The sequence below is a fragment of the Lemur catta genome, chromosome 26, assembly GCF_020740605.2.
Source record: "Lemur catta isolate mLemCat1 chromosome 26, mLemCat1.pri, whole genome shotgun sequence".
NCBI lineage: Eukaryota > Metazoa > Chordata > Mammalia > Primates > Lemuridae > Lemur > Lemur catta.
The window spans coordinates 2391711-2405186 of NC_059153.1; the positions used below are offsets into that span (position 1 = coordinate 2391711).

The following is a 13476-nucleotide window of genomic DNA, read 5'->3' on the forward strand; positions in this document are numbered from 1 at the left end:
TGCTTCCTGAGAAGTCCTAGCTCTAAAGAACAAAAATCGAAAGCATTAGGATTGAAGAAAACATCTTCAGACTACAAACCTAACTTTATTGCCTTTCTTAAAAATGCAGATATATCCCTGATATGAAGAAAATAGGGAGAAAAATATCCATATCCACAAAACTAATAAAATTAAAAACCTACAAACTTACTGGCCTTTCCTAAAACTATTCTCAAATAGATTTGGGTGGGCAGAGGGGACAGGCAGGAAGGGAGCCCACAGAAACTTGAGGTGTGTACTGTGCTGGTGGTTGTTTATATTATTTGTATGGCAAACACGTTCTGTGTTTACAAAAACAAACTGGAAGAAAGGTGGAAATAGAACAAAGGCAGAATTTCGCTCTCAGATTTACCCAATCGATAACACCCGTGAGAACGAGTTAGTACAAGTTATTGAAGTCAAAGTCTCTAAAACCTCTCTCCTCCATTCTCCTTGGTTAAGGAATTCAAAACCACTTTTCTGTTTTAAGGGGTTGTGTGAACTGTCAAGTTCTTTTGGAAAAGTTACGTGACAGAAGTGATTACTGCAGAGTGTGACCATAAATCCCCCTGACATGGAATACGCAGGTTATAAGAGACAGATTTCCATCCACCACCTCTGCATAAATTCCTGAAACAGGACAGACCTGAAATTCATCACATGATTGGAGAGAGAAATTGTGATATGTGGGTGGTAAGACTGTGTTTCGTGAGGCACACTGTGCTGATTCTGAGGAATACTTCTGATCCGACAGCAAAATTCTATTCACTTTTGTTGTCCAAAAAAGACTTAATATATATATTGTACGTCCTGAGTTGCAGAGTAAATAGAATATCCATGGAGGAAGATGACAGTGTTGTTTTCATAACAGTGTCTGGAGTTCTCGCCACTTCCTACTAACATTTTGTAAGTGAGATTCCAAAAATGTTAAGCGCAGCAAACTCTACCCCAGCGTGTACACACAGATCCCACGCACCTGCCACCAGGGGCGGCGACAGTGAGTTCTCAGTCTCGCCACGCCCTGCTTCGAGGAATGGTTGGTTCACTTGGGGGCCCCACGTGTCCAGCTTTGTTTACGGGGTGTCACACCAGGCCAGAGGGAGAGCCAGGAAAGGGAGGCCTTAGGAACGTGCTTGGTTTGTTTGTCCCCCCGTGACATGTCCGTGTGACGTTGTGTGTCGTGTTGTTTTGGTGCCGTGCTGTCCACAGGGCCTGCCGGGCTTCCCCACAGTCGCCGCCCTGCACAGTAATCAGATCCTCACCGTCAAGGTTTGTGGTCCACACCCGCGTCTGCCCGCTCAGAGCCGCAGCCAGCATAAACGTGGGCAGGAACGGTCCGACTGGCTCGCCGAGCCGGGTCGCCTCCCCTCGTCGTGCATGTCAAGTGACTGTGCACCTGGGACCTCTCTTTGTCGGCTCACCGACAGGCATGCTCAAACAGGCATTAAGAGGGCGCATTCTGAGCATGCTCGGGAGGAGGACTTGGAGGTGGAGCAGGTGCCGCGCAGAGGGGGACGCACGACCATCCAGGCCCCTGCCGCACCCTGTGGTTTCATGCACCTGCGTCCTGATGCTCCGTGATCTTTTTCTGGTCAATTAAATCGTCCTAAGTCCCCTCTCTGGACCTCAGGCATCAGAAGGGCAGTCGAGTTCGTGCCACGTTATGCTGGTTGCCAGGTCTGACGGCAACGGAACTGGCGCTTCGTCTCCAGGCTTTCGGCTCAGCGTGCAGGAGGCCGGTCGCCCAGCCTCTCTGCGTCTGGGAACATATGGCATTAACAAGACCCGACACCCACGGAAAAGTGATGGGGTCCAAAACCGACTCACTTCCAAGAATCTGGCCTCACCATCTCATTTCAGGGTCCTGTTTCTTTCAAAAAGAGCCGGAGGGTCTAATGTCAGACGCAAATGCCAGTTCTGCTTTGTGTAACAGTCACTATAAGTCTAACGCATATATCTCTATTTCTTTCTTGGGGCCTTCTGATGTCTATTCTCCAACTCTCTCATCTCTGAACTTCAACCTTTGACCTCACCTGACTGATCAGATGGTGTTTCCTAAAATCAATCATGGGTTTCTCTCTGCTGATCAGCAGCTCATTAAACGCCGCCTGATTAAGGTAGTGCTGCTTCTTGCTGAAGTCTGATTTCTTCTTTGCATTCGGTTTTTGCTCTGTGTCCTGTTGCTTTGCCATTTATCTCTCAGGGGTGGGGCATGGGTGGTGGATGGGTATTTATTTGGAAATATCCTAGAACCAAATTATGTTTAGTGGGCTGCATTGGTTTGAAATGTGTATGAAATTACCAAAAGAAAAAGGTACAGAAAGCCTATCTAATTTTCTCCTAATTAAAATAAAACAATTTGCTCAGTTTCTGAGCTCCTTAGCTTTGGTAATTTATAAATTATTATGCAATATGACAGGAGCCTCATCTGCTTGCTTTTGTAAGGTATGAAAAAGCAAACACATTCCTCTAATTGCACATGCATCCATTTTATTAATATTAAATAAGGTGAATATAACCGATGCAGCATTGCCATGGATAAAGTTATGCAAAAGTTTTACACCAGCTCCGAGCACAGCGGTAACATGTACGCTAGTTCCAAAAGCTGTGAGTGCTGGTTCCCGAGCTGCTTTGATTTTAATAGCATCTACTGCGCTCACCCAGCATGAATATTTATTTGCTCCCTGTTGGCAGGCAAACTGCCTACAGGCTTCATGTTTCTGGTTGTTCTGGTTCTTTTCATAATGTTAATGTGGGATTAAATATTACAAATTTAAAGTGTTGAAAAGAAGACCTGGGTTTTTATCTTTCATGGTTAATTTTGGTCTTCTCCCATCTCCATCACAGGGTGACCAAGGCCAGGCGGGGCCTCCAGGACCCCCAGGCCCTCCAGGCCCCAGAGGGCCCCCTGGGGACACAGGGAAGGATGGCCCCCGTGGAACGCCAGGAGTGCCCGTGAGTTGCTTTTCGGATCAGTTGTTCTCACAGGTTTTGTTTCGTGTGAAGGGCTGAGAACTAGGAGGGAGTATGATGATGAGGGGCTGTAGGCTCAGAGGGTCCAGTGAGTGGAGTGGGTCGAGGGACATGAGATGGCAGAAAAGTCCCCAGGCAGAGGAGGGCACTCCTGGCAGCATGCGACTTTACCACTTAATCCACCGGGAACCCACGCAAACCACAAAGGGAAACTGGAGACAGCAGCTAAACTGGTTTTCAGGTAAGTCTTAAGAAGTTTGCGATTGGAGATGCTATTGGAGATGCTTGATCTCGTGTGTGTCCTACTACCTAGCGTGCATCAGTGCCTTTGGTTAAACAGGAGATTAGTTTGAAAAACTAAGTGGGAGATTGCTAACATTTTCCGAAGGGTCAATAGCAGACACAATGAAGTCCCATACTATTAATATTTATGGAAAGCAGAGGAGAGAAAACTTTCTGATATTTAATCCTTTGTAAACAACTTGACCCCCCAGACTTGCTAATAACAGCAAAACTAATGGTTAAGACATTGGTAGGTATGACTTAAATATCATTTTTCTTTTGTATGTAAGGATTATTAATAGAAAGGATTTAAAAGTAATCTCAATACTTAGTTACTAAGATTGGTCAAGTGTCTATGACATAGTAATACAAACACTAGATAAATAGTTTGGTTTGGTAGAGGCAGCTCAGCAATTTAAAGAAATATATGGAAAAGATCAATTTTGGATTTATATTATGACTTTAGGGCTAGAAATTATTGGATTATTTAATATATTTCTTGAACTAAAATTATTTTCTTTAGTATTTTCATAGTATAAAAGTAATAATGAAAATATTTATTCACAAAGAAAATTTTGAAAATAAAGAAAACCAAAAAGAAAAAAATAAAAATTTGCCATAATTATTAATGTTTTGGTATATTTCCTTCCATTTGCATATGCATATATTTGTGAATTTTTTTCAAAGAGTGAGTCTCTTTGTAAGAATATAGGATACTTTAAAACTTTTCTGAGACAGCCTTATTAAGCCCCATTTTCCTTTATGGATGCTGCTATGAATTTGCTGACATGAAATGAGAAATTGATTTTTAACAAACGATTTGCTGGTTGTTAGGATTGCTTTCACCGAAACATCAAAGGCAGTGGTTTAATTCTGAACTGTCTTCTACTGTCTCTCCTTTTCTAAGGATGATACCCCAAAAGATAGAGAGATCTGCGGCTTTAGGAATATTTAGAGCCCCCCTGTTGCTGGTTGCCAACAGAGAGAGACAATGAACATCTCTTCAAATAAAGTAGTTAAAACCATTTTGATGGTACAAAATTAGATCATTGAGCATTGTATACTATGACAGACATTAAATTCAAGGTAGAAATTACTTTTAAGAAACAAAGATAAAGGTAAGATATGAAAAACGAAACAATCCAAAATTATGTCACTCTTTAAATGAATATGGTTTATTCCTGTAAGAAAGAAATTGAACTTTTTACACAAAGGAAAAATTAACTTATTTCTTAAATCCCACAAATATAATTTGAACTGGATATGGTCTCTCCTATGTATTTATGATAACCACTATAAAAAGGGGTTTTTGCTTTTATTCTTTTGGTTTTTGTGACAGAGTCTCGCTGCCTTGCCCAGGCTGGAGTGAAGTGACCATTCATGTGGGCCACCATAGTACACTCCAGCCTTGGTCTCCTTGGCTCACGCACCCTCCTGCCTCAGCCTCCCGAGCAGCTGGGATGACAGGTGTGAACCACCACACTCAGCTAAAAAAAAGATTTTATAAAAATAAATTGGGAAATACTTATTTTAAAAGCCCAGCAACATTTATATATATTGGCCTTAAAAGCACAGTTTTCCAGAAAAATATTTTTAGCCAATCACTGTCATTATAATATGACAATAAAACGTTAGGTTGGGTGTGGTGGCTCACACCTGTAATCCTAGCACTCTGGGAGGCTGAGGCAGGAGGATGGCTTGAGGTCAGGAGTTCAAAACCAGCCTGAGCAAGAGCAAGACCCTGTCTCTACAAAAATAACAGAAAAATTAGCCAGGAGTCGTGGCATACACCTGTAGTCCCAGCTACTCCAGAGGCTGAGACAGAAGAATGACTTGGGCCCAGGAGTTTGAGGTTGCAGTGAGCTATGATGATGCCACTGCACTTAGCCTGGGCAACAGAGCAAGACCCTGTCTCAAAAAAAAAAAAAAAAGAAAAAAGAATCAATTCTATATTAATCTGAGTATTAGAAAATGGTGGTATTAGTATGATATGGCAGAATTTTCTGTATCAATTTTAATAAAACATGTTACTTCAGCCATCATTAATCCAGGAAGGTCAAAATTTAAAATCAATCTCTGCTCATTTTATTAAATTCCTGCCCTAAGAGCAGTTGTCTCTCTGCCCCACATATGAAAGTTCTGAGTTCTCATAAAGAAGATACTGCATCATCATATGCATCCCCACCATAAAGGGGACATGATAATCCAGACTAAATTTTTGAAATCCTGTAATGTTTGTAAAATTCATTTGAAGAAAGAATATTAACTCTCTTTTAATTGTGCTATGTTTATATTTCTCTCTTTAACCTGAAAAATACACTTGACATTCACATGTTCAGTGGGTATTAGGAAAAAAAAAAAAAAAAAAGATGCCTGAAGTTGTTTTTTATGTTTACAGCATTATTAAAATGATCACTGTTCTTTTTTAAGGGTGAGCCGGGGAAACCAGGAGAACAAGGCTTGACGGCAAGTATCTCAGTTTATCTTTTTCCGTACTAAAAATAATGGGAGGCCACATTATTAAAACTGGTCAAGATTGTGCGTGACAAATGTTATCTGTCATATGACAGACTATAACAAAAAAGTAAAAATTAGTACAAGTTATAAGGTAAGATATTAGCCAGGCATGGTGGTGCACACCTGTAGTCCCAGCTACTTGGGAGGCTGAGGCAGGAGGATCGCTTGAGCCCAGGAGTTGGAGGCTGCAGTGAGCTGTGATCATGCCACTGCACTCTAGCTCAAGTGACAGAGTGAGACCCTGTCTCTAAAATCATAAATTAAAAAAAAAAAAAGTTTGGGTTCAGTAGAAAGTAAAAGAAAAAAAAAACAATAAAAAAAAAAGTAAGATGACCTATTTACCACCATGATATGCTAAAGGTCACACGTCTACAGAACTGATGCGTGAGAAAAAGAAAGATTACAGGCAGGGGACTGACAGAGACACTGAAAAAGGTCAAAGGGGAGAATTTAATTTAAGCAACTCTGTTATAAGAGAGGTTAAATTTAGGGATTTGCCTATTACCTTAAATAGAAATGCATTTTCAAATTTCCCAAGGGATCAGGTGTGACTAGCTATGAATCAGCACAGCAAACCTTGAGCAGCATTTCAAGGAGTTTGTTGTTGTTGTTGTTGCTGTTGTTGTTGTTGTTGTTGTTGTTGAAGGGCTTCACCCCGAGAGACAAAGTTGTGCCTGTTGCGTCTCTGTCATTGGAAAAAGGTCATGCAGTGATTCCATGTGGACTTGGTCACAGACACACAGGGCCCAGTTCCCTGCGATTTGTTTGTCTTTTGCCAGCAGAAAAGATGTTTGTTCAGTTGGTGGGCCTGGGAGAGTGGAATTGCTTCAACCCGCCTCTCCCAGTCTCTGCTCTCGAGCTGCCTTCCTAACCTGCCTGATGCCGCACACACTGTAGGGAAACACAGGGCAACTCCGTGACAGCCCAAGTGCCAGAGGACAGCTCACGCTCATCCTGCAGGCAGAACAAGTGGGCTCAGAGACTGCCAGGCAGCTGGCAGGGGATCGCAGTAAGCTTGATAATGTGCATTCTAGAATATTCTCTAATACATACTGTTTGGCACTCAGCATGCAGGTGTTCCAGGTATAAAATTTACTTCAAAAATATAGTTAACCTAGGTCCTAGTGAAACTAACCCACTGGAGGATGACAGTTGGTCGGGAACAAACTTGTGAATGAGGTAAAAATCAAAGGCTTCTTTCTGCATGGGATGCCGTCAGAGGCTGCCCTGGGAAAAGCCCCTACTTAGCTGTCAGTGGAGCTGCCTTGGAACAGTCCCTGGGGAAATGAAAGCACCCTGGCACCCAGTCTGACCACCTCGAGACCAAATCTGACCACCCATCACCTGGAAATTCTGTTTCTAAGCTATAATAACAAGATAGATATTTGATACAGATAGTTTTTCGTAGTATAATGGGTTTTTTTTTTTTTAAAGAATAAGGTGAAAGAAAAAGAAAAAAAGACCATATGTAAAAATTAAACAAAACATTTGTCTCCGGCGGTAACTTTGCAGGGAAGTTCAGCATTAGCTCAGTGGTATGGAGTCACAGAGTATGAAGGATTCTTAGAAAACTATAATATAAATTTTGAAACTGCTTTAAGCAATTGAATGTGCATATAATTTGTATTCTGGAGAATCGTCAAAACATATTCCTTCTGCACATTCTTATATGGAAAGCTATTTGGGATGCCCAGGAGCCCTTCTGTGTCCCCAGGTACACACAGACTTTGCAAGTTTTGTCACTGGCGTCGGCTTTCTTCCCTGATGCACACAGCAGCATCCTAATGTACAATATTCTAAAATAAAATGGAAATTGTTTTTTGAATTATATGTTTATCTTCCTTGCATTTATATATACTCTCTAGTATATACTGTGCGAATAACAACATAATCCCCTTGCCCTACAATTCCTAGTTTGACATCATTAAATATAAATGTTTGACCTAGTCTAAAATGAACTGTGTTATTATCTTAGGGTGTCCAATTTCCCATTTCATCTAGAAACTTCCTCAGGTGAAGATAACGCTGGATATTTTTTTCTATAAACCTTTTCTATTCTCTTTAAATTCTTCAGATTTAGTTCATGTTCTCATTTTTAAAATGCAGCTAAGAGACTTAATTGAAATCACAAATGTTCCAAGGATAGGTATATTCAAGGGTCTTCTAAAGTACAGTTGAAAATTACTTGTTTAAAGATGTAGAGTCATTTTTAAGAGAAAACTTCCATGATATGTAGAGAAAAGTAGAGAAACCATAGTGTATATCTCAGTGAATTTTCACACAGCGAACATAATTATATATAAACCAGATCAAGAACTAGAACATTATCATAAACCTCCTTTACCTCAGTCACCATCCCACAGGTAACGACCATTCTGACTTCTGTCATCACAGATTAGTTTTGCCTGCATTTGAATTTTATATTAATCGAATCATACAGTCTGTATACTTTTGTGTCTGGCTTCTTTCATTCAACGTTGTATTTGTGAGATCATCCACTTCTGTTTTAATAGCCTTCACAGCTGGTTAAAAGAAAAAAAAAGGAGGAAGAATCTTATTTCCTTAACTACCCTCTTAAAACTACATCACTCAGGTAGCAGTAAATGAATGAATGTCTGTCTGACCTTGGGCAAGTCACTTAACCTCTCAATTTCTCATCTGTAAAGAAATGATAATACCCTCTCTGACTGCCTTAAAAGGTTGCCAAAGACAAATGCAATAAATTAGGGGAAAGCACTTTAAAATACATAATGAAGAACTATATGAGTATGTTATTATTATTATCACTCACTTGCTCTCTCGAGAGTAAATTACAGGTGAGCAAGGATTTATATAACAGATGCATTCCTGTAAAGTTTTATATAAATCAGATTTTAGTAAATCAACATATTTTAAATGTGCTGGGGAATTTTGCTGCTTAAAACAATCCTATTCAAAGTCTTTGTGTAAAGCGGGATAGTCCCCTAATTCTTCTCCCCAGCAAACTGAATTTCTCTGTTTTATATTTGCTTAGCATGAAATATTTCTCTGATCTAAAAACCTATCATTTAAAAAAAAATCACTATTTCTGTTTGTTAACTTGCATAGCACCTATATATTTCAACCCATCTCATAGAAAGAAGAGGATACTGGAAGCATAATTGTAATTTTAATGAGGAGAAAAATTCCCTTGGAAATTTTCTTTCAAATTGTATGTGTGTGTTAACTCAAAGTCTGGTAGGGAGAAAAGTACATTGTACCAGTAGTTCTAGTTTTGGAACTACTTCAGGGTATGTGACTAAGGTCTGTGATCCTTTTTACTGATCTATAAAATGTAGGTCGTAATTCCTAGTCTATTGAATTATGGTGAGAAGCAAGTGAAATAATAATATAAAATGTTTTATAAACTACAAAGAGTGCTACAAATGGGAAGTATTACTATTAAAACAAATGTCCAGTGATAAAACTTGGCATACAGAAAGAGTAGGAAATGTGAGGGCTGAGCACAGTTGACTAATAGGTACCAGTGAAATTACAGCACGTCCGAATACTGCCATTGAGAGTGCAGTCTGTGGCTTTTGTCCTATTTGTTGTTGCTGTTATTGTTGTTCTGACCTTCTTCTCCTATGTGTCACATCATCTTACATTATCAATTTTTCATAACATTCCCCTGCTCGCCCACCAGTGCAAACAAAGAAAAAATAATAGGTACCACCGCTCTCATCTTTTCCACCTTCCACAAAAGCCCCTGCAGTCGCTGCTTTATCGAGGACGAGTGCTTGCTTTCGTGAGTGCCTTTAAGAGGCACGGGAGAATTTTTATAAATTTAAAATGTCTCTGATGTTGACATAAAGAAGCTAGAAACAATCTAAAATTAGCTCTTACAAAACTGTTTACGAGTGTGTCAGATAGGGGATTCGTTTTCGTAATCCAGGATATATAGTTTATATTGCAAAAATCATCATCTGAAGATTAACAGCATCTAGGGTAGATTAGAAACGAAAACCTGCAGCTCAAGCAGGTCCACGTTTGCCGAGTCCGGCTGCGCCTGTGTTCTGTAAACTTGACCTCTGGGTTTTCTGAGACGTTCAGGATGAGATTTTAAAAGACAGAATCTCGCGCGTAAATACATTCGACTTCACCTACATAAGGAGAGAACCGCTCTCTCTTACAAAACTAGACCCAAGAATAAAATCAAGGATTGACCACAATTGGAAATGGTAGAGTTCTGAATCCTAGCACAAGTGATCTTTATCTTTTGGCTCTTCAGAAGTGTAAATAGCTGTTAAAATATAAAAAAAAATAACAAAAATGACCCAAATCATCTCAGTGGGGTTCGTTCTTAGGCTGGATTTTGACGATGAATCTTGTTTGGTGAAACTGCATGCAATTGGGGTGCGCGCCCTGCCTGTAGCAACCATCCTAATACTGTGTTGTCCTCACTTAATCTGACTGTCCATGCAGTGCATGTAAATGGCACCGCCATAGGGCACTTCCCACCTCCGTAGTGCTTTTGTCCCAGCCTGGAATGCTGCTTCCCAAATGGACCCAGAGAAAGTAGACAAGTGATGCCACCTTCTCCTGGCGCTGCCCCACCGCTGCCTGTCCCAGTTGCCCAGCCCAAGAAAACACTCTGTGTTGACTCCTGTGTGCCCAGACTTCTCCAGAGGTGCCTCAGGGTGGCGTTAGAACGTTTGACTTTCCTTTGAGGCCAGTTCTGTCTCCCAGAAACAAAACGTCAACGTGGGAGGGCATTTTCAACAGTGATTTAGAAGCACAGTCATGTAACATGCACACACAAAGATATAAACAGCTGAGTAAATGACTGTATTCTTCTCTCAGTTTTTCATTTTGTTTTTCTTGATGACCTCTATACTGGGAATCAGCTCTATTAACTCTCTCTACACTGGTTCCAGTTAGAGGTCTAATAAGCTGTATCATATTGGACAAGTTAAGATATCTAAGCTTTAGGCTCCTCATCTATAGTAAGTGGTGAGATTAAATGATATAAGTTCCTTTAAGGCTCTAAAGTCCTGTCATCCTACTATGTTGTCATTATATATGCACAGATGGATATTGTATTTATCCATTATATATATATATATTCTGTAAATAATTAAATGCAATGAACAGTCATATGTTAAGTTTTAATGAAAGAAATTCTTAAAAACTGTCTTCTTCTTCAAAACTATAATGAACTTCTCTAGCTGTCATTTCTTTTAACTGTGGAATCCAACCTATTGTAACTATAGTGAAGCAAAACATGTGACTCATATGAGAGTATTAAAGAAATTATATTTAATCTCTCTCATCAGATTCTCATATTTCATCACTAGATGAAAAAGAAACCTTTCAAAATAAAGTTAGGTCCATTTGAAGTCTGTGCTTTACATTTGCAAATTTAGGGCTAGAGAACAAATAGAAGTCCTTATACAAAAATGTCTAAATATTTAAAAGTTATAAACCCAGAGAATAAACTGTTAAGTAAAATGTGTTCTATCCTCTAACCTTCATAGATGTTACTCTCATAATGACTTGGAAAGTTCAAATCCAGAACTCTTGCACTCCTTGGAGTTCAAAGCCAGAATGTGGCGCTGTAAGGAGAGCCATGCCCAGCCCCAGCCCTAAGCCCCGAGCCTGCTTCCCTTCTCTCCCATGCCTTCCGCTGTCTCTCAGCTTTATAAGATTCAGGCTCTAGCTTTATCAGACTCAGGTTCTTGGATACTCACGGGACCGACTTTCATCCACACCACTCAAAATACCCACTTCTTTGCCGTTTCTTCCAGTTGGCTGTATGCACTGGTGGTGCCGCTCAGCTTCAGAGCAGACCCGGGAAAGAGGCAACCCCGTAGTCTCTGAAGTGAGCTCACATCACTGGGGCAGAGGATCGCAGGGTCCCTAGTACCCAAAGTATAGTCTAACATCAGGGCAGGAGGTGGGGAGAGGGCTAAGGGGAACATGTCCCCTTTAGACTCATGGATTCCTAACCCCATGAGAAGGGCAACCAGAGAAGAGCCCTTTAAAGCATGGGCCCCGAGGCAGGAGCCTTCTTACCCATATCTAAAAAGCACAGGGTCCATGTGTGTGAGTGGAGCCCCCAAAAAATAGACTTCTGCTTTGGTCACCTCCTTTGAGAAAACTTCACACACGTACATGCAGTTTCACACTTCCCCAAGCTAAGTTAGATTTCTCCCCTCTTCTACAGCCGTTAATAGAATATTGTTGGTACTCAATGTGTTCAGTAAACTGAGTGACTAAATGATATGAATTACTCACTCAATAAATCAGATACAAAATACAAAGAAATAAACTGTATATTTTTCTCCCAACTGATGTCATTGCACCCCAGGGGTAGGATTAGGCAAGATAAATGCAACAGAATTACTGCAAAACTGCTTTTCTTGTGCATCTTCTTATGTTCATTTATGTATTATAGATTACTTGGAGAACGTGTGCTCATGAACATGCATGACATAACTAAAACAATGGTTTTCTTGAGGACAATGGAAGAGTAATTGCATCAATTTCTAATCACACTGTGTGGGTGTTTTTCAAGTAGGATGTAAAAGATTTAGAAGAAATCTTAGAAATTATCTAGCGTAGCACTTCACAGAAAGAAACAGCATCAGAGTAAATAAGTCACTTGGCCAAGGTCACAACGTAGTTAATGGCTGAACGAGGCTAGAATCCAATTCACCTGATTGTAGTCTTGTGTGTTTGACAGTCTGGATCTGCATTGTCCGATACAGTAACTACTAGCTACATGTGGCTATTTAAATTTTAATTTTAATTAAATGAAATTAAAAATTCAGTGTCTAAAAATTATACTACCCACCTTTCAGTGCTCAGTAGCCATATGTGGTTAGTGGATGTCCTCTTGGATTGACCGATATGGAATGTTTCCATCACTGTGGAAAGTTCTGTTTGACAGTACGATCGACCTCGATAGAAAACAGCTCTGAAGAGTACATGAGTATATATTATCATTTTAAATTTAAGACCTTCTTCTGTGGATCACAGGATATTTAAATGCTAGCAGCCGATGTTTCTCAGCACTGTTGATTTAAAATAGGAAAAGCACTTACACTTAACTCAGTGGAAATATTTTTTACTGAGTAGTGTAGGGCGATAGGCCTTTGTGAACCATAAATTTGTTTCCTTTATGGTGCTCGAGGGAAGTTGTGTTTAATCACAGAGGGCAGAGAAGCCTGTTAATTTTTCTTTGTTTTTGGGTCATTTCCATTTTGGGGTTAGCAATAAGAAATTTATTAAATATTTAGAAGGGACAGAGTGAGCTAAGTTTAGCCGTGGCTATCTGGTGAGAGGTGATACAGGGTCTCTGTTTTGGGACTTGATCAAAACATAGTTTTTTAAATGCCTAAATCTGTCTTTAATCGCCGGTGGTATTTAATGCTCAATATTTAGTCTTGGGTTCTGGTTTTGTCAAGTGGTGAGAAAAATGTATTACTTCTTTAATTTCCTGAGCTTTAAGAGACCTCCCTTAAAGAGGTCAGAGCCTCATGATATTGAGAAACCCCAACAAATGAATCATCCTGGTTTAATATTTTCCTCAAAAAGTCAGCCCACGAGATAGAGAAGTCAGAAGGCATTTACTCTTTTTAAAAAATAATTACTGCATTTAGAACTTTTTTGCATTGAATATTCATGACTAAATTTAACAGCATGCCATCTTATTAACAGACTCTT

General features: G+C 40.0%; 1 protein-coding gene across 2 annotated transcripts in view; it reads left to right on the forward strand.

The window, feature by feature from the left end:
- COL25A1 (collagen type XXV alpha 1 chain) overlaps positions 1-13476 on the forward strand; it is a 337352-nt gene that overhangs the window by 228418 nt on the left and 95458 nt on the right. The window contains exons 8-10 of one of the 2 annotated variants that reach the window (XM_045537459.1): positions 1228-1287; positions 2866-2973; positions 5704-5739. In XM_045537459.1, the coding sequence (XP_045393415.1) occupies positions 1228-1287; positions 2866-2973; positions 5704-5739 (204 nt within the window). Of the gene's footprint in view, positions 1-1227; positions 1288-2063; positions 2136-2865; positions 2974-5703; positions 5740-13476 lie in introns of both variants that reach the window. The other variant, XM_045537458.1, reaches the window with a different exon arrangement.